This window comes from Anas acuta, chromosome 3 (assembly GCF_963932015.1).
Source record: "Anas acuta chromosome 3, bAnaAcu1.1, whole genome shotgun sequence".
Lineage (NCBI taxonomy): Eukaryota > Metazoa > Chordata > Aves > Anseriformes > Anatidae > Anas > Anas acuta.
In genome coordinates, this window is record NC_088981.1 from 50,828,331 (window position 1) to 50,855,460 (window position 27,130).

Below are 27,130 nucleotides of genomic sequence, written 5' to 3' on the forward strand. Positions count from 1 at the left end.
ACCCATCGCCACTTACAAGGATCTCAAGAATTCCAAAGGTTTGTATCCGTGCATGGATGTCTGCCTGAAAACGACACGTGGCAGGATCAGGATGACAGCTGTCATTTAGCTTTGTCATATGCCAATTCCTTTTCAGTATCAATACTGCATCTATTTAAAAAGAACCGTGGGAACAATTCCATTATTAAAAGTACTGTGGGTTTTGTGGCATCTTTTGTAAGGTCTCTTACACGTCTCTTTCTGAATTGAATTTTCTACAATAATATTGCTGTGAAAAGCTTCTGAAATGTTAATCAGAAGCACATACATAAGAATGTATATGCTCAAGGTAGGTACAGATTTATATGCTGCTGCTACATTTGCTGAGATGGCAGGTGTTATTAGTAGATGCAAGTAGCATAGTGTTAGGCTGTAGAAGCTTTGAAAAACTGGAATAACTTGCAGAAACATAAAAAGCTATTTCATATTTCAAGTTCACTGTTTTATCATAGATACCCCTTGTCATCTATTTATTTAGCCTGTGAAAAATTAAGTGGGAAGAAGCTTCAAGTTTGTGGAAAAGCCCCGCTTGAACTCTTCTGATGAATTAAGTAACTATAACAGTCTTTTGGCAACCATTCAAGATCATTGGAGTGTGCTCCAAGTGTCACAGATTTCAGAGAAGCAGAAGAACATTTGCAGGAATGCATATAGGGGCAGCAAGGCCAAGGCTTTGGTTCAGGATGAGTCAGGGATCGGGAGAGTTGCACAACTCCCAGTCTGGATGTGGTAAGGCAGATTTCTTCCCTCCAACACCTAATCACAGTAGGTGTTTTTATATCTTCGGAACATGCACTTACAGCCCCCGGTTCAAGCAGAGCTGGAAGCCTGCCTGCTCCCTCCTGTCTCAGGGTAAATGAACATTACACAGGAATGTGTTAAAGTCTAAAGGCGTGCCTCTGTCAGTGACTGGTAAGTGATTTTTGCTTGCATAAAGGCTGGCTGGCTAGGTCAGGGTAAAGTCATAGGTGGGAGAAGCATTAAAAAGACCACCCAGAGAGAGAAACAGGCTTTTTCAGGTTTCACCGAAGCAATGAATTCTTTACTTACTGTAGGAGGAGTCATAAGCCACTGGAGTAATCTCCTTTAAAATGTCTTATGATGTGGTAAATAGATGCAAAGAGATGAAGCGTGAATTCAATTTAATCTCACGTTTTAATTAGCCCTTAAATTTCAGTATATCTTATTTGTCTGAGAAGCCGGAATGAATTAACGGCCAGCAGCAGATGCGAGGAATCGGCCTTTCTGCACTGTTGGGCTGCTGCCCCGTTCTTCTCTTCAGTTGCAGTTTAATACCTGCGGTGTGTCTGCATTTGGTGTCTGTGTGCCTGTGCTTGACAGGAGAGGACAATGCGTTCCTTTTAGCACAGTTTTCTAAATTCTAAAGTAAGGCTCATGCAGCTGTTCCAGCTGTTCCACCTCTCTTTCCATTTTCCCCCCACACCTCATTCCTAAATAACTTCTGAACCCGTTGGACAGTTTCAAATACAATTTGTAAGGCCAGTAGGAAACCCAGAAACAACCACGTTGCTGCAGGTGCCTCCACCGAAAAGAAAGCCAAGCAAGACGGAGCTGCCAGGCTTCTGCTGGGCCACGGCCAGCGGCCACCACCCTCTGCCCAGCTTGAATGCCAGCTCCAGCTCTGCTGTGTCTTTCCTGCTTGGTGCACGAGGGGGACAGGTTTGGAGGAGGAGAGAAAAATCTGTTAGGTTTTCTGCTCCTGAGGGTACTTGCCTTGAGTCCCTGGCATCAACATAAGAAATATTTCTGGTTTTCTGTTATTCATTAGTAAAGTTAATGTGCAAAGCCCTTGTTTTTCTTGAAAAAAAAATCTTTTTTTTTTTGGTAAACAGTCTGTATCAGCATTACTGATTTTTGTATTACTTTTTTTAAATAGACACAGAGGCCAACACTAACTGATAAAAATCAGTCTGTTGTAGGGACAGACACAGTCACATGCAGTAGTGCTGATGAGTTTACACCCTTTGCTTCAACTCAGACCCAAGTTCTGAATTATGGGTACCAGTACATCACGTGCTATATGAAGCAGATACAGGCAGAGAGAGATTCAGTATGGATAAGTGCAAAATTGTGCTTGATTTCTGAATATTGTTCAGTTGTTGTTGTTCTTTGGCAGTTGTGTTTCTTCTGATGCAGAAAATAACAGTTCAACACAGCACTTTTACATTACAGCATTCCTTGTTCTTGGGCTCTGTAAAATGTGTCCATAGCCAAAAAACAAAAAGGAGGTAACTCTTGGAAAAGTAACTTGCCTATACGTCATGCGAATCAGCTGCATGTTTGAAAGCAGGGGCACTCTGCATTGATTGGAAGCTTGGCTTTTGAAAGCCTTGCATGTTAGATTTTGATTGTTCATAAGGGTTGTATGATAAAATGATACAATTTAAAAATTATTCCCATTTTTAAAAAGCTTTGCCATGGCTTAACCTGCACATGTGTCTTCGACCTGTCAATTTGGAAATATAATTTAAGTTTTAAATGTTTTATAGACTGCTAAGACGTCTGTAAAACAGCGGTGACTCTGTGATGCTGCTTTCTTTGACTTAAAACAGAGCCATGGAATATTTGTCATAACCCTCCCATTTATTAACAACTTGAGAATTCTTGTTTCTCCAAATTCTCCAGAGCAAGTAATACCACACAGAACGCAGATGTTTTGCAGAACATGCCTGTTATGTGTTTTAACTGTACTCAACTAGCTTTTGAGAAAAATGTTCAGGGCAAATCTGTGAAGTTGGCCTAAGAAGATGCCGAATGTCCACGCCCTTTCAAATACAAACTATAGTATACTCTGCATGAAATGCAGTAGATCAGTCAGCTTGCACCCATTTTGTGCAGTTCACTGGTAGGAGGGATCGGGCTTTTGAAATACCTCCTTGAAATGACATCTTGAAACAATGATTGCAGCCTAAGTTTACCTACTAAAGTAGTTTCATGTTGTGGATTTTCTCTCCTTTAAAAAAAAAGAGAATGTCATTAAAAATATGCTAAGAAAAAAAAATATTAACCTTTGGGTAAGCCCTTAAAAGTAGGGAAATGTCAGCTAAACCTATGTGCCCGGCTTTAACACTATGTCTTTATGTGTGTTCATTATAATCTATATTTTTTGCTAACACATCATGAAACACTTTCTACCATCATGTGAGGTCCGCCTTGTAAAGTACACGTTTCATGAATGGCCACATGGTGCTGTAATCCCTCCTACTAAATTTTTTTCTTTTTTTATACTAATTTTTTTTAATGATGTGACAGTGTAATGATGTTTTTAACTGTGACTTGATGGAAGGCTAAGCACAAATCTAATGTGGAGTTTGACCTTTGTATGATCTAAGAGTTTGGGGGTTTTGTGGTTGTTTTTTTGTTGTTGTTTGAAAACATTGCCCTGTAGTGAATTTTTTCACAGTTTTTCAGATTATCTGCTTTAAAATTTATCTCCATAGATTTCCCATGTTCTTCACATAGTAGACTTTTCAGCTTTCATTTAGCAGGTAATACAATATTCACTGAATAGAAATCATTACTTGAAATTTAGTTACCATGGACTTGAAGGCCAGTGGGATTAGTCAAAATGCTTAAATTATCATTTTTTACTGTTGTTTTAGTTTCTGTGCTCATATTTGCACTGTAGAATATATTACCAACCTTGGAGTACATTAACTTGAGAAAGATGTTCATTAATCAGTAAGAGTTCAAAAACAAGTAAAGGAAAAGATCAGAGAGAAAAAAAGTGACCTGTGACAAAAGACTGAAAGGGCAGAGAAAGAAACAAGAGAGAAGACTGGGAAAGAGGGGACTGTGATAAGGTAAAGGAAATACACTGTTCTTTGAAAGTAATGATATCAGAAGTGGTGGTCTTAAATTGCATCAGCAGAGTTCTAGATTGGGCATCTGAGAAAATGTGTGAACAAAGACGACAGCAAAGCAACAAAATGCAGTATACTCATGGATGTTGGAGTTGGTAGTGATAACTGCATAGCTGATTCTGCCTTGGGGCAAAAAGTTGGATTGCAGCAATCAAGTCATTTCTGTAGCCCTCCTCACCCTTGCACAACACCTTATACAGACTGTTTAAACCTTGATTCAAAATTACCAATAATGGAGAATCTGCTATCCTTGGTAAATTCTTCTGATATTGAATTGTCCTCTGATTCTAAATTTTGAGTTGGTTTTCCTCATATTTTTTTTTTTCTGAGAAAGCCCATTGACTCCTTTTTATTGGATCTCAGAATCCATTTGCCCTACTACTTGAAGGCTCCTTTTATCTGATTTTTCTCCTATGTTATCTTTCATGTGTAGGTTCTTATGCTGTGGTAAAGTCACCTCCCAGGCTTCTCAGGTGTTTTTATTTTCCTTTTTGTTCTGCTTTCAAGGTGAAGGCTCTGCCCTTCTTGACATTTTTTTCATTGCAAGGTATTTTTTCATCATTGTGACTCTGCTCTGAACGTTATGCGTGCTTTGTTTGAAAAGGACTCGGAGCTCAGTTAGTGCTTGTGTTGGTGCTGTGGCAGGTCTTTGCTCTTCTCCACTCGTGCATCATAGAAGAAGGGAAACCAGGATCATTTTGCCCTAGAAAACCTCACACTGCTGAGTGCAGGCATGCTGGTCCTTATAAAAATGGTTCCTTTCCTGTGAGTGTCCTCTGCTCCTGGTTCTAGGTACTTTGGTTTTGTTTTGTGATTTTTTTTGTTTGTTTCGTTTTGTGGTGGTGGTGTTTGTGGGTTGTTTTTTTTTCTGTCCAACAAAGTGTGTTTGCTTACCTTGTGGCTTGTTCAAGTGTCTCTGTACCATGAAACCGCTGTTTATTGTTCTCACCTCTTGCTACTTCATTATCTGAAACTGTGACCAGTGGTTTTCTGCTTTTCTTCTGAACCACAGATGGTGATATTAGACAGTATAGGTTCAAATACTGAAACGTTAAAATATCCACAGATCCTTCTATTCAATGCTGATTGCTTAGAATTTCACTTTTGGGATGTGGCAGCCATGTTTTCAGTTGTGGTTTTCAGTCATGTTACATTGATTTTTATATTCTGTGCATTGTCACGCAACATGTACTACTACCACGTTACGGGTTGTGATGAGAGGTGACTTTTCATTACACCCAGTTTACTGTATTTGAATTTCCATATGGTGCTCGTAGCATTGTCTTCAGTTGCTCTGTGACAGCCATTTCCACAAAACAGCTGGAGTCCCCATTAACAACCCCGATAAAAGCATGCAGACGGGAAGCTGCATATGCAGTACCGAGTGCGTTGTAACTTCTGACCCTTGTCTACATCCTCTGCATGATAGCCTTCCTAAGAAGTCAGGTCACAAGATTTATGTGAATAACCATCTCAGCCAAATCTGTGCTCTCAGTCAGTTTTGAAGATGCGTCTTTCCTGCATACCATATTGGTTGATTTAATACTTCCTAAAGTGTTGTGTTAGCTGTTCTACTATAAATGTGGTTTTTTTTCATAATAATTTGTATTTTTTTTCCATTCCTCTATATAATGTGCAACATTTGCTTTTGATGGAACATCTCCAAGTTGTAGCAAAATGTTAATTAGAGGTCTAGAGAGTTCCTGAGCTTGACCTTTTGAAAGCCTTGAAAGCAAAGTATCTGGAATTAAGTGAGTTTAAATCATGCAGAGTTTGACTTTAACTGCTATTAGTGTTGTGTGGATAATTAGTGTTTTCACTCTTGCTTCCAGCTGTTCATAAATAAAACCACAAATAGTATTTCCTTCTCAAGTATTCCCTTTACTTGAGCTGGGGATGCTACATAGACATAGGCAGGAGTTGTGTCAGTGTTGGTGCTGTTCATTATCAATTTATATTTCAAACTACTTCGATATCCTTAGTGTACGGAAAGGCATAGATACAGATAATTTTCAGTATGTTTGCCATGCATGAACATAAAAGGCTGGCAGAAATACAGCATAAAATATTTTGGAAGATCTACAGCATAGTGAAATAGAAAGCCTTACAGTGTAATCTGCCAGTTGTTCACTGGTCTGAGGCAGTTTACTAAGCAATTCCTTTGTGTTTTTTTTTGTTTTTTTTTTATGATGACATTACCCAGACGTGTCACTCGGAAGCTGAAATTTCTGCTGTTGATGTCACAGCTCCAGAAGGGGTAGTTTATGAGAGCAGTGTTGCCAGCTTGCACCATTTTACTGTTAACCTTGAACCACTGAGCACTTTGGATCACACCTCCCATTCAAGGCCAGCCCAGCCAATAATGCAGTCTTAAAATTAAAAGAATTATCTCAGCACACTTATTTTTTTCCTCCTAATTTCAAAGAAAAGCTTGAAAGCATGGCCGCAGAACAGGGTAAAGGCACAAAAGCAGGAAGATAAACTCCTTGAGTTGGGAGTCTGGCAGTACAATGCAGCACCAAGCAGACAATACCTCAGCCCACTCCTCTGGGATTTGTTGCAAAAAAAGGTGGCAGCTCATCCTTGAGGAGGGTCGGTGGAGTAACCCAGAGTTGCCTGATGCCTCCTGTTCAGAATGGGTTTGCTTCACCAGAAGTATTTGTTAATAAGAGAGATTACAGTGACTTTTCATTTCTAATTCTGTGAGTAAGATACCTTTTCCAGAAGACAGGATTTGATATGACTGCATCTGTTTAAGTCCTGAAAAGCTGAAAGTTGTACACTGGGGATTTTACCTGATCTCTCCTTGAATCTGTGCTGCAGACCAGGTACTGGAGCTGTCACACAATTAATCTGTAAAGCTTCCTGGGCAATTGTGCTCTCAGCATGGTTGTATGAAGCTGCAAAAGGAAATTGGGCTTTCTGAGAAGGATGCAATATACCTATCCATGTTAATCTGACTGTCAGATCTTGTTTGTTTCCATTATATTTCACTTACAGCAACCAACTCATTTGTTTAAGAGGACATTCTTCACATTAAAAGAGTAACAGGCAGCCGATGTTCTTGTAGAGAAAAGGTTGGGAATCTTGATTTCCTCTAGGAATGTGCTCTGCCTATAGGTATGAAGAAGTCTGCTTCTGCTTGTGCAAAGAGTTTTGTGCTGAGCAGAGCTGCAGCAGCCTCCTGAAGTGAAGTGACAGGACTGCATTCATATTTAACCTTCCTTAAAAAAGAGCTTAAATGAAGAATGACAGGAGCTGAAATACACTCCATTTTACAGCAAAACAAATTGCTTTGATTGAATTTTTTGAAATCTTTTACTGCTTTTTTCTTCCTGACTTAAATGGGCTTTGTTAACTGTTTTGGGCAAAGGTTTTACTCATGTAAATAATAAAATCAGAATTCATCAGAGACATTTTTCTATGACAGAGTTGCAACATCTGGCATATTTCTCAGCCTTTTTTTTTCCTTTTTTTTCTTAAAAGAAAAAAAGAGGGATGGGGAAATGCTACAAATGAATCTAAGTATCATTGATTGAAGCCTGCAAATATGCTAGTTATTTTGATGAGGAATCTGAAAATACATCTGTCACAACAGAGTAATTAAAATTAATTCGATGTAATTGTATATGCTAAATAAATCAGAAGCTAAGTGCAGAAGGAGCATTGCAGAGGATCAGTGTGTACATTTTCAGCTCTCCATTGGAAAGGCTGTGTCCTGTCCCACTCAACCCAATTATGGCGATGAGCTGCGGGGCGTGAGAAGGATCCAGTATATTTACCAGGCAGGATCCAAATGTGATTCCTCTCATAGAAGATAAGCCTTCTGCTCAGGCCTGGAAGAGCAAAATTGCTTTTTTTTTTTTTTTTTCTGAATCCTTCACAACAGATATTTGGGTATACATAAGATGATATGATGTACATGTATAATGAGAGCACTGTATGTTGTTACTGTTTGCAGGAGCATTTTCAAGTGGGTGTTATTAATTTGAAAAGTTGCATTTGGGAGAGTGAAGTAATATTTAATATGATGACTGATAGATATCTAAAAATGGGCAGAATATACATGAACAAATGGAGCATTGATTTTCCTTTTTTTATCTGAATAGCCTAAGGTTATTGATTTTTAACCATCAGGATTTTTTATGCCCTGAAAGTGCTGCTTAGCTTCCCTCAGAGTCCCAGTACAGTCCGTAAAAACAAATGGTTGGAATTTGGAGTATTATAAACCATGCTTAAAAAATGCAGATTTGAATAAGTGCCAGAACAGATTTAAGTTTTCTAAAAATTCCCTGCTTGCTGCCTGATGGAGCAACTGCAGCTGGGTGTATACCAGGCCGGTTAAAGTGTGCAGGAAGTCAGAAATTTGAGCTGTGCAGTGTTTTGGGAGGCCACAATCTCCATTTCCAAAATGAGAAGTTCCTCTGCAGTACCTTGTGAGAGACTGACTTCCCATCCCAGCTGTCCTCTAGGGACAGATGAGCCTCTTCTCTCAGAGCTGTTGGTACTGAGTTTACAGTTCACATGTTCAGGGACATGACCTTACCAGAAAAAGAAGAGGCTTTAATGCTTTGGGTGGTTGGTTATGCAATCCGACCACTCCTTTTACTTCAGAAAAGACAATGATTATTTGTTGAATATTGTATCTAGACAAATAATAACTGTCTGGTTTTGCTTGTTTTCCTCTGCTGAGGAGCGTTTAGTTTAGGCTTAGCATCTTCTACAAACCCCAGGCTGGATACCGCTGCTCTTTCGCTTCTCTGACTCTTGCCATCTTTCTCTATGTCTTAAGACAACTTGCTGCTGCTCTCATCTGTTCTTACTGTCTTTAGATTACTGTTAATCTGCATCAAGCAGCAGGAAAATAATATGTTTGGTAATTTAGGTGCAACCTAATCTTGCCTGCAATTTCACTTGAACAAGTAGTTTTTGTGGCTACCAGCCATGGCATTCACCAACCTTTTTCTGTTTAAAGATATTGTCAAAGGTTTATGCCTTTAATTTTCTATGATAATTGCAGGAATGTCTGGGTTTTATGTAAGCTTTATTTCTGTATAAAGGCAAAGACAGCAGCAAAAACAATCTCAGAGAAGAATTCAGGATGTTTCCATTACAGACATATGTCCAAATTGGGCTATGTGCTAATCAGGAAGCAAGGAGCATCTGCCTTCTTAATTGGATTGTTTCAAAGCTTTCTGCTGTCTGTGCATCTACAAATTACGGGGGTGATCCTGCAACATTAAGGTCAATCAGATTCCTGATATGTATAAATAAATAAATTATTATCTAATTACTGGTATACATAAGTAGATATGCATAAATAATAAGTTATAAATATACACAAACCTTTGCAGGCTGTGTTTACGGGTCTGGGGAATCACGCAGAATAAAAATAAATTTGAGAGTGTGGGATTTTTCTTGTCTCTTACTATATGTCATATTTTTAAACAATTTTGCTGTATCTTTAATATTTATGAGGAGCCCTGATCTTTTATTATATACCTTCAATTATTTATCTGACTCAAAAATGAAGAAAACCTGAGAGTTGTGTTGTTTGTTTTTTTTTTTTAATCTAAGTGGTGTCTTCTGTTTTCTGTCTTCTAATCTAATATTTCACATTTTATAAGAAAGAAATACAACCTGTGGCTTAGACAGTCATATAAACAGCATTTAAATACTTAAATATGGCTATATCCTTCAGCTCCCAAAAATAAAACATGAGCTAGTGCTTAGCTAAAGATTGTTCTCTTAAAGTGGGGAAACAGAGTGGAGAAACATAATGCATGCTTTTAGATCAGGAAAATTTCAAGTTGGATTTATCCTAGGAACAGCACCATCCAAATAAGTTTTACTTTGCTCTGTCTCACATCGTTTGCAGTCTGTAAGTCAGTTCCAGGGCATAAATGTTCATCCTTCTGTTTTGACCAAGGAAGAATGTAAGCAGCTTTCCTCTCTCTTTCCACTGGGTTGGCAATTTTCCCTGTCCTGCTATTGATATGTGTTGATGTAAAATAAGCAGTCAATATTATAACACTCTGAAAATACAGTAAAATCATGTGCCGTATCTTCTCAAGCTCTCTTTTCCTCCCTTTCTCCTTTCGTATCCCGTACATGAAACTGAACATGTTTGTCTTAACTATCAGGAGACAGGTCCTCTAAGATGCAGATACCTATGCTGTCTTATGCTTTTTTAACAGACCCTGGTCACAGATGGTTTTACACCTTCTTTTTCTTCATACTTGTGTGTACTTGAAATTAATACTTAATTTGTTTTTTGAAGCAGGATTTTTCATATTGACTTTTTTTTTTTTTCCATGAAATGCAGTACGAGTGTAAGACGCTAGATAGCCACTAAATAACCTCAAATCCAGCAGATGGGGCAGGTTTGGGGGTGAGGGGAGGAATATCTGCGCAAGTTACAGCAAATAAATAGATGGAAATACCATACATATCTGTCAGTTCATCCAAAAGAAGCCTTTTGATATATGCTTGAATGTTGCAAAATCCTTAGCACATTCCCACTCTTGTACAGGTGAAGGTGATGCAAAGCTGCCCTATGGCAGTTAGTGTCAGGCACTGCCTGCTCTGACATGACTTTCAAGACGGGAAGCAAGTGTTTAGAAAAAAGAAATGTTCATCCTTGGATTCATCTGCAAAAGGTTCTTCATCTGAAAATTGTGAGGAGAAAGCTGAGAAGCGTAACCATTGACACAGTGGAAAAAAATGGTCTTAAACTAAAATGTTTGTAGTCCACATACAGCTTAATGTGATACTTGCCATTACACCTACATAAATCTCGTATGCATTTACAGTTTTGTAACTAGTCATAAGCATCTCAGCTTTACTTCTAGCCTTGTAAATGCTGTGAACTCTGTAGAGAATAGTTTGAAAACATTCAGGGGAAAGAGATACATTTGCCTATCTGAAACCTTCTGGTAAGATTCACCCATTTTTTTTCCCACCAGGTTTGGAGGAGACCAGCCAGTGTACATCAATATTATTAGAGATCCTGTCAATCGATTTTTATCCAATTATTTTTTTCGACGTTTTGGAGACTGGAGAGGAGAACAGAATCACATGATCCGTACCCCAAGTATGAGGCAGGAGGAAAGATATCTGGTATGTTTAAACAAAAGCTCCAATTATTGATTTCCCTGCGTAGATACATAATGCTGATGTTCAAACTGGATGCTTGAAAAGCAGGAGACCAAGGAACCTTCAGTGTTGTGGTTTTCAACTGTCTTCATCTTTCTTGGTCCTTAGTTTGCCCACCTTTACGTGAAGACTGTTGCTGGTGAGTTCAGTTGTCCTGTTTGATCTTGTATAAGCTGGCAGCAAGTCCCAAATGCCATTGAATTTCAGTCCTCCCAGTGAGTTGGATCTGGACTATACAGTAGTAAGATGTAATCATTCTGCCAATAGTTACTAGGAATATTCAGACAAAATTTTAGGTTGAAGCTGCAGCAGTAAATATGCAGCCTCACTAGAGGAAAATTGGGAAAATTATAAATTCAGTGTGCCCAAGTCTCTGATACTTTTCCTGGTGAGTTGTGCAATGTTTCTTCACACCAATTCTAGGTTTGGCTTTGTATTCTTTTTTTGATTAAGAAGGTGGTAATAATGCTTGATATGCTGCTGTTCATAACAACAGTTTTTATTTTGCACAACTGCTGAACTATCATAATGCCCGTAAACCTTTGTCACAGATGAGGATCCCATGTCAGGAGGTGTACAAATGCTGAGGGAGGAACATGGAAGTAAGGGTGCTGGTTCACTTGTTTGATGCCTGGTAACTGATCTCTTTGCATGCTCATCACCACCTACAGAAGAAGGCAAAAAGGTGGAATTAAATATTAACTTCTCTGTAATGGAGATCTAGTTTGGTTGGACTCAGCCTTCAGCCACACATGATCGTGCAGAGAGGGTTCAGTGACACAACTGTGACAGGACAGCATGATGTTATCCTATGAGATGTTACTCAGATGTACTGAAACATACAGATCTAATTCCCGTTGTGTTTGTGTGGGTTTAAAAGCTAAGAGGAAAAAGAAAAAATCACCTCTTATTTTCATTTGTGTTGGGGTATTCTTTAGGAAGTTATATTTAATTATTTATATGCATGTACACATGTACACATACACAAATCATTAAAAAAGCTACAATCAGAAGGAAATATTAAGTGGCCATCTGTTGAGGACATCAGTCATTTTGTTGAAAAGGCTGTTTGTCATTATGAGACTCTGATCATAACCTTCACAACCTTCATCAAAAATATTTTTCTTTTTTGCTTTGATCTCCAGTTCATTGTTAGAAGCCTGGAAATGTTTTTTGGAATCTGTCCTCCACCTCTCCTTGGCAAAGTTTGATTGTCAGTCACGCTACTCAAAGAGGGTGGTTGTTCCTGTCAGAGTAACATATAGACCACCTGCCAGTGAAATTAATTTTAATGAAAGCTACTCATTCTGAATGTTAAGCATTTTTAAGACTTCTGCTATTCAACCAAGTAATGTATTATGTGACTGCATTTTAATCTTTTCCTCGGTGGTGCAAAAGAATCTGCTGGCATGTGTTTTAAAACTCAGGGTAATGGATTTTGTGGCATAGTAGCTTCAGAAGCCTGCTAAATCAATTGCCTGATGTAGCTGTGAAGAAACTAAGCAGTTGGTTTTACCTCTGTGCGTGTGAGCCAGTGCAGCACTTCAGCACACAAGCGATGGCTGGCCTGATTGCTGTCCTCATACCTCTCACAGTTCTTCCCCAATGTTTGCCTTTTTATTTTATTGAAAATTCAACATAAAGTGTTGCTTTTCTGTGGGGGACTATCTGAATGATAAACTTGAAGTCAAGAGATCCCAATTTCACGTTCTTAATGATAACACTAACATATTAAATATTTTCTGTATTGATCACAAAATTAAACCTAAATCATTTGAGATGAGATGTGCCTGACTGTGAGCAGATACCTGGAAAGCACAGGGTGGATACAAAAAGCTTTTACTTTTCTTCTTTCATTGTGCCTCAGATCAAAAGGTAGGAAAATACAGAACTGCTGATTGTTACAAAAGGTTGTGCTCTTTCTGAAGATCCTGAAAAGCCTTGTGCTGGCAGCAGTTAGTTACAAAATGGACTGGAGAACCTGTAAATGTCTAAGACCAAGTAACTCCTGCGTTTTACCAGAGCCAGGTTTACATGAGGAAAGGTGCTCAACCTTTGAAACTGGAATATTCATGGCTAATTGCATTTTTCTCCTAGCACTGATGTTCCTGGCTTCACATCTCTTGGCAGGTGTTTTGGTCAATGACTGAACATGGCCCTTCTCTCTTGAGAAGCTAAGAGCATGCATTTTGTCTCAGAAACTTCAATGTGAAAGTGTGGGAGCTCAGCACCTCTAAAAAGTGGGGTTTTAAATAAATAAATAAGGGAAGGAAAACATTTTAAAATCAGGTTTTGTAAAGTTCTGTACCCAGTGAACTCCTGCTGTGCCAACAGGTAGTGATATCCTTAATGGAGGCATTCCCTCCCCTTAGATCTGACAAGGAAAAAAATGGGGGAGAGAAGGCTGAAGAAAAAAAAAAAAAAAAGGAAAAAAAAATAAAACCAACTTAGTCTTTTTGTTCCTTGGGTGCTCTTTTTTTAACTCTGAAAATCCTAACTGCTGACATTGCAAAGATGAGGAAAAAAAAAAAAGAAATTTCCACTGTTCACTGATCATTTGAAATCTTCTCTGAATAGAGCTTCAGGCTTTGACTCCACTCCAGAGAAAACAACTATTCATTTAGGAGTCAGATAAATTGTTTTAAATGTTTCGGCAAATGTCTGTGTTTACCAAAATTTAATTCAAAGCCAAGATAGAAAACAAGTCCTTTATTCACAAGCCAGATACGGTGGAGGCAGCTGCTGCAATGTGAGACTTCCCATCCAGATTAGCCGGCTCCTTGCCCTGACCTGGCACTTTCTCAGCTGGAGTGAGTTACTGTCAGTCACCTAAACAGATCACTTCCAAGCTATCCCAAAATAAACAGTGACAATGCTTTAGTGTGGAATACTGCGGAGAGGGTGCTGGTCTGAAATCGTAGCAAGGACCTCAGGTAAACTCTCAAGCATGTTCATGGGAGAGTTGCCCTATGTTCCTGTAAGATGGGATAAATTCATGATAATGAATTCAAATTCATTGTAGTGGATGTGTTTCAGATTAAACTAGAATAAATACACTTTAATAAAGCAAGTAATCCCTTGTCAGTACAGCTATAATTACTGCTTGTACCCAGCAAGAGAAGACTATGCACCAGTTGATATAGCTTAGGCCTGAAAGTGCAGAAGGTAAGAAGCACTCCTGATGGTGTGACTACCATAAATGTTTGAAAGCTTTGTATTAAAATTGTCCCTTCCAAAAGGCCTATTAATGATTATCTGGCACTTACTACAACTGCAGTGTGAAACATCGAAAGCAAAAGATATGCATGGCTTTTTCATCTTCCTTTAATGCTTTCTAAAACTTTGATGTAGGACTGCCAAGCCTGAATAAAGGTGTGAAGCATTGTGAGCTGTGCCCTGTTGATTGAATTGCAGACAACCTGGCTCTGTGTGCTTCTGATCTCTTTTAATTCCAGGATTGTTAGTAGCATGGCTTCTAACTCAAGACCTAAATATCTTTCAGCTAATTTGCCAGGGGAGATTTTGTGTAAAGAAAGAGAGAGAGCGCTTAATAAATTAAGAACTTGTCATCCACATATAGGATGTTTCAGATTTTCATTATAATTAGTGGTTAAGTTTGCAGCATATCTCTCCCAGGCTCAGCATAGTATTTCAATATCTCAGGAAAATAAATAGGAATTTCTCATTTAAAAAAATAATATTTGATCATATTCAGCCTTGGTTACATTAAAGACAATTTTGTAAAGGAACATCTGTCTTTTTGTTTTCTAAGTTAAACTTGTAAAAAGTGCATTAGGATCACTCCAAAGGAACAAATTAAAATTCAAAGGATGTTAGGAAACTTTCAAATCAGATTTATTGTAATAACATAGACATCTCCTCTGACAAAGATTGGCTTTTCTTACTAAAATTTTTAAGCGGCCTGTTGGTTTTTTGGTTATTTCATAACTTATAAACAAAATTCTAAAAAATGCTGAACACTTAAGCTCCATAGAACATTTTTTGTATTCCTTAATTACAGGAATTTGCTTTTATAACTACAATGTTTTTCATTAATATGAAAATATTCACTAAATAAGTTCAGGAAATTTGTTACTTATATCCCCAAATTTCTATCTAGAGAGGAAAATGCTGTTTTACCAAATTGTATTGGTTTTCTGGTGGCAGCTTGCTGTTTAATCCCCATGTGTATCTGAATAACAAAAAATATTTAACTATGGTTGACTGTATCTTGAATTTTCCGTATTAGTAAGACATCAAATTTTATCCTTCATCACTTTAGCTAGGTTTCTTGAAGTCCTTCAGTTTGCCAGAGACATGGCCAGTAGGAGAGGTCATGGTGCTAACCCTGTGGCTGTCCCTCCCTGCTGCCAGTCTCCTCCATGTTTCTGTTTAGAAAGGAGTGGGAGAGTTGCCTGCCTGCAGCTTGGGGGTGGGCACATTTCTATATGGGATTTTTCTGCCGAGGATCTCACAAATGCCTAGATGTTGACTGAACCACAGAATTTTTGGAGGGTCTGATGACCTTAGTATCATTTGGATTTAAAAACTGAGGCATGCAGAGGTTAAAATGATTTGCTTATGTCCATGCAGTGCGTACCAGATATTAGGGAGTTCTTCCTTTTTTTTTTTTTTTTTATGAACCCAGTAACTTATGTTTAGTTGAGTATTTTACACACCCTCTGTTTTCCCTTCCTTCCCAAACATACAGTAGTCATTTTGCTCCCCGTGCCATATATCGGTGCTGAGATGACTTGAAGTGATCATTCGAGGCCTTGCAGCGTGTCCTGAGCTGTAGGGCAGCCTTGCAGCTGTACCCCTGGCCAGAGGATCACACAGTAGCATCAATCACTGCGGCTGCTGGGAAGGCACCGCCGAAGCACAGCCACCTGTCAGCTGACCCAATTAGAACAGTTTGCTGCTTCTTCCTTCTAATGAGTGCTTTTAATAGTCTCCAGCTGTTCTCTTTTGCTGTATTAACTCTTCACGGCATTTTTTTCTCGTGTTTTTGTAACTCTTCGCCTGCTGTTTATGTTCCAAAGCATCAAGCAAACTATCCTGCCCTCAGATTTTCCCCATTATTTATTAATAATATATTGGGCCTTGAAGTTAAGGATAATTCAGACTCAGTTGGAGGAGAGACTGATTAAACAACTTATAAAGTAACATTAAAGGAAATGTTTTCATGGCTGACATTTACTTTTCAGTGACTTTAATTTACAAAGCAATATTTTTTAACATTCCCCTGTGGATTTGCATTCCTAATGTTGCAACATTATGCAATTACATGAGAGTGAGAAAATGCGTCTTACTAATCTGTTTTCATTTACTGATCTGAGTCAATTACATAGGGTAAATAAGCAACATGTCACGGTTTAACATTGCAGCACTAAAATCTTTTATGTAATTCATAATAGATATATTAATAGCAAATACATAAAGATATGGATTTTATTAATATTGCTCTTTTATTTTAATTATATCATTCTGTATTGCATTCCTTTTCATGGAGTCAGGATACAGGATAACCACAATATTTGTTTCAGAATTTAAAAACATGAGGTATTTTTTGTGCAATGTTCTACTGGTCAGTTATATGAGACTGAAAAATTCTGCCTGTTGCAAATGTTAAGAATCTACACGAGAAATCTGAGGCCTTAAAATAACAGAGTCTTAGCACCAGCAATAAACTGTACATGGTATTAAAGCGTTAGTATATACAGTAATTTATGTTCTTATATTTAAGGACCCAGCTGTATGAATCCCAGTTGAGAAACATGAATCTTCATTTTTATGGTGATTTTGCCAAGTTAGTTAGTAGTACTTTTATGAGTGTAAAGAATACAAGATAGGACTTGATGGTCTCTTTTTTGGTTGGGTGGGTGGGTTGGTTGGTTTTAAATGAATTATGGTGGCATGGGGAACTACTTTTCTGCAGCTTCTCTGTAGGAAGCTAGTGTTTGTGGGGTAGAAAATCCTAAATGCCTAACAGAGTGTTGAATATGTTGATACTGGCCTTTTTGGGCAAAATAACTGGATAAGGGAAGAGGTTATGTCCAAGTTATATTTTCAGAAGGTTTTGGAGATTTAAAAGAAGAACAAAAAAGAGCATTCTTGTGTAGCCCAGGGATAAAAGTCAAGCCTCGCCTTCAGCGCAGGCGGGAGGGCAGTTGTAGGGGTGTGTAGGCCTCATTTCACAGAGGAAAACATGATCTCAGTGGACAGTTACCAGTCAGTAGGGCCTGGGGTGTGGAGTGGATGGCTCTACAATAGCATCAGGTCAGTTCTGGAAAAAAAAAAGAAAAAAAAAAAATCAAAAGCCACAGGGAACAAAACAGAGAGCGTCATTGTGTATAAATCTGTAGTGTGGCTGCATTTAACCTCCTCGAACATTTGTGACCTCCCGTTTCCAAAACGGGTTTGGAAGAACTGGAAAATATCCAGAGCTGGGTAGGAGTAACGATGAAAGTATGGAATAATTTCCATGCAAGGAATGACTAAGTAGATTAGCACGCTTCAAATGAGGAGGAAATAAAGAGGGGAGAGGATATAACAAGACAAATTTGCAGAAGGCATGGGAAAGTTGCACAAAGAAAGAATATCCGGGCAAGATCTCTTCTTCAGGAAATCTCTGATTGGTACACAGCCCAAGCCTGGGGTGTAGAAGAAAGGTCTTGTTCTTCCAGTCCTGGCAAGGTCCGTGCTGAGGGGCCCTGGTCAGGGTCCTGGCACAGGTGGGGCAGTCTGCAGATCTGAGACAGGATGGCCATCGTTGTATGCTGGAGCTGGTTTGTAATGGGAAGACACTGGGAGGACCCTGGGAGGCAGTGGAGGCACCGTGTTTGGGGACAGGGAGAAGGGGAAGATTGGTGGGGAGCTCTTGGTGTAAGGCCAACAAGGTGTCTGCAGTGGTGCAGGCAGAATTAAGTATACAGGTGGCATTTTATTATTATTTGGTTGCATATATGTATTTCATGTGTTAGCTAAGAGTTAACTTAACTCTTAGCTTTATTAAGCATTATTTTGTCAGCCTGTCTTTCTAATAACCTTAAGCTCTCATTCCCTACCCAGGAAAAAGTGCTGGGAGTGTGCAATTCACTTCCTCTTGTGCATAGAGGAACATGAGTAGATGTTCCTCATAGCCTATACAGAGTTTCTAAAATCAGTGATTGATCCATGTCCGTGAAAATCAAACTTTGTATCAAGCATTCCTGCAGATGAGTTCTACTGTTAGGTGATTTCACTTAGTTTTCATTACAGACATTTCTAGTTAAACATGTTGTGTCTTAACTTTAAACCAATTTCATGTTTTTGGGTTTATGCCACAGTTTTGTTGTCTTAGAGCTCTGATTGAATTAATTTTTACAATTTCCAAACAGGCCTGAAGCTCTTAATTGTTACACTGTATTGATTATTCTCAAACTTATCTGAAAAAGATGAGACAAATATATTTAAAGTGTGAAATGCACTTACAACTTTGCATTGCGCACTGTTACTAGTAAAGGTGCCAAAACAGACAATGTGAAAATAATTAATATGGTGGTTTTAAACTGTTTTTGTTTTTTTTTTTTAAGTACGTGCTTTCCAAAATTTAGAAATCTATTGTTTTTGATGTACAGTTTTTTCAGTAAGGATGAGCTTCAGGTGTTTTGATAACTTTTGTAACTCCTGATTGAGTGTTCACATTTTTGTTTCTCCTCATGTATTTCACGTATTTTTGATTGCTGTTAATGTGAAAAGAACAGGAGGACAGTTAAGGAGACTACATTTAAATGGTTCCCAATAAATGGGCACTTGCAATAATTAGCTGGTAAGTAACCATTGCATTTGAATGGAAACAAAGCTTAAGAGAACCTCGTTGTGTGATGTGCGTGTTCTGTTAAATGCATGAGCTCTGTGCTGTAGCAGTCATCAAGTAAAACCAATTATTGCTTGATACTTTTTTAGAATAGCAGTTTTTTTATCAAGAAGAAAAGAATAACTCCAACTTCCTCTTCTGTTAGCATAAATTTTAAAATTAATGTCTTTAAAGTTACATTATACATGAGCTAAATAACATAGACTTTGCATTAAACAACAAATAATATTTTTAATACCATATAATCATATTTATATATTCATCAATAGAAGTCTGATTTTTTAAATACTTGGTATTGTATTAATGATTAATTAAAAAAGAAGGTTTGAAGTCTTGTCTAATGAAGACATAGGGGCCTTCACTAGAAAAGCGTACTAAATACCCTCCTAACTATGCTCCTTACTAGATCTGTTTTTCCTGGTTGTTTTATGCTCTAACCACATTAAATCAAAAATATTTTATTGACAGTGTGGTGGGGAGGGAAACTGCACGACCTTTTAGTCATCTTTATAGATGGCTGAGAGGCAGGCACCCCTACTCTTACAGTCAATATATTGAACACATTCAGCTTATGGTGTGATAATGTAATTTCAAGCAGTCAGGTATACTCTTCATTCTGTAGCTACGAAAAAAATATGTAGGAACTGACAACCTGACAGAAAAAAAAAATAAATTATTAGCCTGTTTTATTTCTTGTCTGTCACTCTCCTTCCTCTTTCCTTTTTGTGGTTAATACATAAGTTTTCTGGCTGTCAGCACTGCCAGTAAAGTGAAATAAACTGAAATCTTGATCTCTAAAACTTCTTTGCTAAAACCTTCCAGAAGGCGGAATCGCAGTGTGAGTTCAGTATCCTGGGGTCAGCAGAATAACCTGCCTATGGCACACTGATAGCATGGTAAAATATAGCAGTGGTTTTCTAAAAGCATTCAAGACTATACTGTGCTCTAGATTCCTGGCACATTCACAGCTGAGATATTTAAGGTATTGTGCAGTGTTAAACTGTTAGTTAGTGTGCATAGTTACACAGATGCCCTGAATGTATTCTAAGTTAATCTGTTTCTCTTCTTATCATTAGTTTAAACTGTGTATCATCAGCAAAGCATTTTCCAGGCATGTATTTTTTGGTGGTGGTGTGGACTCTTCTAGTGAATGCAGAATAACTGGATAAATTCTGTATTTCTAAGATTGAAGTGGTTTATGCTGAAACCATGTGCAAGCTGAGATGCAGCATGTTGCAGAAAAAAAAAAAAAAAAATGGGACCTTCAGTGCCCAGGCATACTCAAGACTTAGCTTATCCTATTTCTTGTAGATTTCTTCCCTTCTGAAGTCTTGTACCTACCCTTGGTGGCAGCTAGCATGGACCCAGGTGCCTGCATGAGCACACCATGCCCCATACTGGTCAGCACCAGGCTCACATGGCTGGAGCCAGGACAAACACAGGGTGCCAAATGTCACTGGGTACACAGCTGAGGTGCACGAGCACTCTGGGCCAGAGGGAGGCAATTCCAGAGGTTTCCTTCAGATGCTAAAGCTAGTATGTTGTTTCCTGCCCAGGCTAAATAAAAGTACTGGTGCCTGTGACTAGTAGCTCTTCTGTTGTGGCAACTCCTATGCCAACGCCATCTATTTGGACAATGTTAGACCATGGATTTTTGGCTTTTCTTTAATGCCAAAAGCAGCGTGCTCACAATGCTAAGAGAATAGGGTGTCTTATTTACAAATAAAATTGACTGTAATCATTGGCTGACTAAACACACAAATACAGGAAAGAACCCTCTGAATGACACAGTGAGAATGAAGCACAAAATGCAAATTTCGTGTTTGTTTGTCTCCTCACAGAATGAACAGATCAGAACTGGGGAGTAGTCTTCCCAACAAACAGATGTTGTCTGTCTAGTCTTGCTTTGTTTGCTTCAATAAGCTCCTTAGAGGTAGAAATATGCATTTGTGTTTCTACAAAACAGCTTCTAACTAGATACCAAACACCACAGATTTTTGTTGGCAACTGCATTTGGATGTTCTCTCCAGTGCTTGGTGCCACCTGGCAAGTGGCTGGTTTGCCTTCTCACAGGAGTGTCTTCAGGTGTCAGATATTCCAGATATTCAGATTTTCCATCTTGGCATAAAGGGTATTAAAGTGGGTGTTTTTCTCTTTTTCTTTTTTTTTTTTTTTTTTTTTGGTAAGACTCAAAGCTTTATTATGAGGTTATCAGCATGCTAATAGCTTCAGTTAAATGAACTTAAATGAACTTTTTAACATGGAGGGCCTGGGCTGGTATTTAGTGTCCTCCCTTCTCATATTTTCCCAGAGGGATATGAAAGGATCAGGGACAATGAGTCAGAAGATCGGCTTCTTTGCCAGCCCGATAAGCAATTGCAATCAAAAGAGCATTTGGCAAGTGTTCAGTGCAGTTGCTTTGGGAAGAATAATGGTTTCTGTGCCCTGAGATGAAGACTGATTCAAACCACATGCTCTAAGGTATCTTGGCATCTTAATGAAATGAAAGCCTAGTGGAAATAAACCCAGGCAGCTGAGTGGTCACTGATAGTCACTGGGGGTACTTCAGAAAACTGTGCATGCCCTGTTTCCTTCAGCCTTTTCGTGATGGATTTAACTTGAATTAAAAAGTAAAAAAAAAAAAAAAAAAAAAAAAAAAAGTGCAACCTTTAATAGCATGGCAAGGTGGTGTTGCCAGGAGAAAGCTAGAGGGAACAGACTGTGACAAGCTGCAAACCTGTATTTGTTGACGTTGAGTGGGGTTTGGGGCACTTGGCCATTGTTTCCTTAAAGTCAGTCAACTAAGGAAAGGGATTGATGCCAGGAACTCATTTTCTTGTCTTTCTTTATAATTCCTCACTTTTTTAAAGAAAGAAATGAGAGGAAACATGAGACAGACGTCAACTGTTTCAGATGCTTTATTTTTTTTTTAGGATGACTAACATTAAATAACCTTACTCAAAAAGCACAGCCACTTGCAGACCTGTTGGCTGATGATGCTGGTTACAGTTTGATGGTTATGAACTAACACGGGAGGCAGTGGGGGCCTCTCTGCAATGAAAAGGTAAATCCTTCATTCAAAAGCAGCTGTAAACCATACATATCAGTTAAGAAATATGTTGTCCATGAACTGTTTTAAGGTAGGGAAAATTTCCTATCAAGTAAAAGCAGTGTTTGTTTTTTCTGATTTTTTTATTCTAAGCGTTCTCTTCTTGTTTCTCGTTGACTAGTATTTTCAAAGATCCTATATCCCTTGCAACTATAGCGGCTATACCTAGACAAGAAAAGAAAAAGAACAACAGAAGAGTGTTTAGATGATTATTAGGGACTCTGGTAAAGGGGCTGCCATTGTTTCAGCAAAGCTGCCTATTGCTCAGTGAATTGTTGAAACACAGTCTAGTCAGGTTGCCTTGAACTCAACTTTTTCCTATGAGCTCTGGTCCAAGCAAAGCCAGCTACTATTCATAACTAAGCTTGTCAAGAGTAATTTCCTTTTTCTTGGGGAAAAATCCACTAACTGGTGGCAAATAGGAAATTTTCCATGGTGAATGTGGGTTGCTAAATGAGATTTTTTAGAAATTAATTTTCTGTTCCCTTTAAAAAGGGGAGAAAAATAAAACAAAACTATGCATCAATGGTTGGAGGAGAAAAGAAAAATCAAAATTTCTTCAGAAAGTAATCCAAAGAGATGATGTCTTTGATTTTTAAAATTAAAAAATATATATATATATATTTTTTCCCTCTTCCTCCTAGTAGAGGTATTAACTTACATGATTTTATAATTGATCTTGTTACTTGTACCTTTTGAAGTAGCATTTGGAATAAGATGATAGATTCTGGATTTGCACGTAGGTAGGAAAGCATTTTTCTGTTTTTCAACACTGTAGAAAAGAATTTCAGCAGACTCAAGGCTCAAAAATAAAAAAGAGGCAAATACGAACATTTTATGTGTCTAAATCTTGTTATTTTAGGAGTTTAAAATACTTGGAGTTGTCCATACAGTGATTGTCTTGTCAAACTGACAGATGAAATCAATATGTTTGTTCCATTTTGTTTCTGCAATTCAGAATGGCACTGCTAGAAATAATGCCAAGTACTAGTAATCATCCAGGAAAAAAAAAAAAAAAAAAAAAAAAGCATTAGAGTTGTTCAGCATGGGGAAGATTATAAATATGAAAATTAGATGGGGTCAGCAGAGTAGACACCATCCCCAGGTGCAGCAGCAGGGAAGCCTTGTGCAGAAAAAGCGATTTTTTTTCTTCTCTGCTTTTTTGTATCTAAGCCCTGAGAGGCGAAGGAAGAGATTCAAGGTCAGCAGACACAGCAGAAATCTGATAAGAAAACAGAATTAGGGCACAAGTCACACTTCTAGCTCTTGTCTCACCATTCAAAAGGCTTGTGGTAAAGTGTCACCACAACTGAAGTAGGTTGAGAGGATATAAAAGACATTTACACCTTGTTGCTGTAAGGAAGTCTGTTGATTTTTCCTAAAGGTCAATACTGTGCTTTTAAAAACTGTCATCTAACTTTAAAAATACTAGGAAAATATAACCTGTACTGTATGATGATGATCATACCCTATCTAATTTTTAATGAGAGGACATCAGCGAGCTTTTTATTTTTTTTTTATTATTATTTTTTAAAGAAAAAAAAGTCTTTTTAAGTGTCTTTTTTAAGTGACAATTATTTCAGGTACACATCATAGGCTCTAGGCTACGGTCCCTTTTCCTGAACATCACTGAAAGAGAATTGGAAAGAGAATGGCTGGAATTCACAAGAGAGCTAGACTAAGCTATGGGTGAGCTGTATGTTAAAATGAAAATTTTAAGCTACTCAGTGGTTCCTTTCATTGAGAATTTTGCTGCATCTTCTGATGAGAAAAGCTTAGCAATATAAATAAATACTACAGGCTTCAGGAAAGCAGTTTTGCTTTTGTGTGTGTGTGGCATATTTTCCCTTCTTCATATACATACTCTTACTTTGAAGATTTATATTGAATAAAGTAAGCCCTTTTCTCCCTAATTTTTGTCATATGAACTTCCATTACAGCATGTGCAAATTGAATGGTCTCTTGTTTGTTCTCTCTCTGTCTTGATCGAATGAGTAAGGCAGCATTCATATTTAATGCCTGTTGCCAATGAAATTAATTTCCCTTTGGCTCATGGATCGTTTTTCTCTGATTACATGTTTACTGTTAGGAACTCTGATACTTGTTTTAACCAGACTTTAAAAAAGACAATAAAAAAAAACTTTCATATTGTTAAAACAATATTATTGTTTATTTGTGGAGATTTACTGAAACAGTGTAATGTTATTGTCAAGATGTTATGGAGTTCATAGAACTTAAATGTGTTTCTGTTAGTATAGGTGTTTTGAGGTTTTTGCTAAAATCCAGTAAGCATGATTTCTGAGTATGAGGTCAGGGTTTAAAGGAATTGACCTGGGAAAGAAGACATGAGAAAAATGTGAATCTACAGAAATGTCATGTTATTAAAATAGGCTTTCCTGTATTATAGCAACTGAGCAATATTTTGAAAACTTTAAATCCCATGTTATCTGTGCAAACAACGTAGTGTCGTAAGTAAACATGTGTGAACTTCCTGCCTTAAGTCCTCGTTGGGAGCTGAAGATGAGATGAAATGTCCTGGGCGAGACAGGAGCACCATCCAGCCTGGCTGGGGAAGGGCTGAAGGGCTGCTTCTCCTCCAGCATCCTCCCAGCTCCTGATATTCTTCAGCTTGCAGATTTCCTCAGCCAGACATTGTTTTCATATCTGTCTTTAATAACTCTCGATAGACCATTCTTCCTTGAATCTCTCTTATTTTTGGATTTAAAAACCCAATTACACTTTTTTCATCCAGAGTATGCGTTTACCAGCCCTGAATTTCTTCCAGCATTTCATCACCTAATCATTTAGCATTATAGGGTTCGCCTGTAACTCTCTGAGGCCAGATTTCTCATCCAGTGTCACTAATAACCCCTGAAAAGCATTATTTCACTGTTAAGCCTTCTCTGTAATGCACAAGTGATGTTTCAGATACTGTGCAACCCTACTCAGTGTCTCATTTCACTAAGAAAACTAGCCATTTTATTTCCTGCCCTTGGCTTCCTGTCCTTTATCAGCCCCTCCTCTATTTTTTTTCCTTGGGAATTTAGATAAATAAGGCTGTCTTTGTCATTTCTTTAGGGACTGAATCACAGAACTGTCAGAAATTGGAGAGGCTCAGCTATCTCTGCTAACATATGTTGATTCTTCCTCTTGCTAGCTGTGTTCTTCGTTATAGTGTCCTCTAATACTAGCTGGTTCTGGCAGTCTTTTCTTCTGTTAGTTTTATGCATTTTTCCTAAAACATCATTGGCTGTCACTTCATTTTGAAACTTTTCTTCTGATTAATTCCCTCCCTAGAGGGCCCTTTCCTGTGTGTGAAAGCATCCCACCTCTCCTATGGGATAAGAGATATTTTTCTTCTGATATGATTTTTCATTCCAAACAATCTGTAATGCATAATATTGCTCAGTTCTGAGCAGGACTTGCTCTCAACTCAGTACGCGCTGAGTCTTAGTGTTGTAGTGTACTTGACCGGTCAGTGAGGCTTTTAACATAAGTAGAGTAGTATAGTAGAGAGGTGATGATCTGCAGTGTTTTACAATAATTTCTTCTGTATCTTATCTAATTCAGTTTTTAAAAAATGCGTAGCACAAAGCTGGGATCAAGCATTTCAAGTACAACAGAAGATGCTGGGCTCCAGGAGCCAGAGATATGAAATGATTCCTTCATTCTCTCCATAGCACTCTCTTCTTCAGAAGAGAACTTACAGAAGACATCAGCAAGGTATTTTCTGCTTTATTTGGAGCTGGAAAAGCCTAAGTTAAAAGTGCTCTGTTTTCAGACTTCTAAGAAATTGAAGGGAGTCCAAAAGACGTTCTGAAAAAGGAAATACTGCAGGGAAATGCAAAGGAGTGAAAATGTGTTGTATAGCAGTTGTCCTCCAGTTATTCCATGTGTTCATCACAATTTAAGACAAAAAGGAGTTTCCTTAAATTACATAAAGGTGTATTCATGTCAGGTACTAGTAAATATTTCTTGACTATTAGAGAGAGAGAGAGAGGATATGGACATTTTTATGTAGAGAGATGTCATCATAGCGATAAGTCATTATGGAGAAATGACAACCCTACTTTAGAAAAACATAGTTCTCCATTAGCAAAGGATGGACTAAAAAGCTTCTTGAAGCCCTGGGTTGTCTGTAGCAGCCTTCCCCCCAAGCACAGGCAGCAGCCAGACCTGCACTGCATCCCACTGTCCAGGTACAGACCCTGTCCCTACCTGTGCCACCACCCTTGCCGTGGTGAGCCTCGCCTGCCATCTGCGTCTGCTTCAACCCCACTGACTTCAGCATCTCAGTCCAGGCTGAGTCCATCATTTGTAGCTAACTGACTTTATCTGTGCTCCACAATTACCTTTTGTGAGCTGCATTTGTCTGTTGACTCGCTGCTTTTCTCACGAGCATCTGTTGGCCAGCATCCAGCCACTGCATTCAGAAGGGCTGAGAAATCAGTGAGGTAGAGAGTATTTCCTGGTCAGGGCTTGCAGGATTGCATATGTACCATCCTTAATTGGCTTTATTAAGGGTTATCATCTGAGCAAACTAATTTTCCAGATTCTTTTATGAAGAGGTGTTGATAAGCAGAAGTGGCAGATGGACTGTCTCGGTGCTGCTAGTTGCCACTGCAATTCATTCTTTATCACAGCATAATGCTCCTGCACAACAGGATGATTATTTAAATCATACACTTCTTCCAGCTGGCAGGTACTCTTTGTGGCATAATTTATTTCCATTTTTTTTAATATATTTCCTGTGCTAAGATGGTTTGAGGTGAAAAATACAAAGCAATGAAAAAGGAAGACGTCAGAAGGTACCTACTGACAACTGTTACAGAATCACAGAATGGTTTGGGTTGGAAGGAATCTAAAAACCATCCAGTTTCAACCCCCCGCTGTGGGCAGGGACACCTCCCTCCAGCCCAGCTTGCCCAAAGCCCCATCCAGCCTGGTCTTGAACACCTCCAGGGATGGGGCATCCACAGCTTCTCTGTGCAACCTGTGCCAGTGCCTCACCACCCTCTGAGTGAAGAATTTCTTCTTAATACCTAGTCTAAATCTTTTCTCTTTTAATTTAAGGCTTTTTAGGCT

At 38.4% G+C, this 27,130-nt stretch overlaps 1 protein-coding gene across 3 annotated transcripts in view; it reads left to right on the top strand.

Annotated features, from left to right (window-relative positions):
* UST (uronyl 2-sulfotransferase) overlaps positions 1-27,130 on the top strand; it is a 167,022-nt gene that overhangs the window by 88,095 nt on the left and 51,797 nt on the right. For all 3 annotated transcript variants that reach the window (XM_068677053.1, XM_068677054.1, XM_068677055.1), the window contains exon 5: positions 10,889-11,042. In XM_068677053.1, the coding sequence (XP_068533154.1) occupies positions 10,889-11,042 (154 nt within the window). The remainder of the gene's footprint in view (positions 1-10,888; positions 11,043-27,130) is intronic.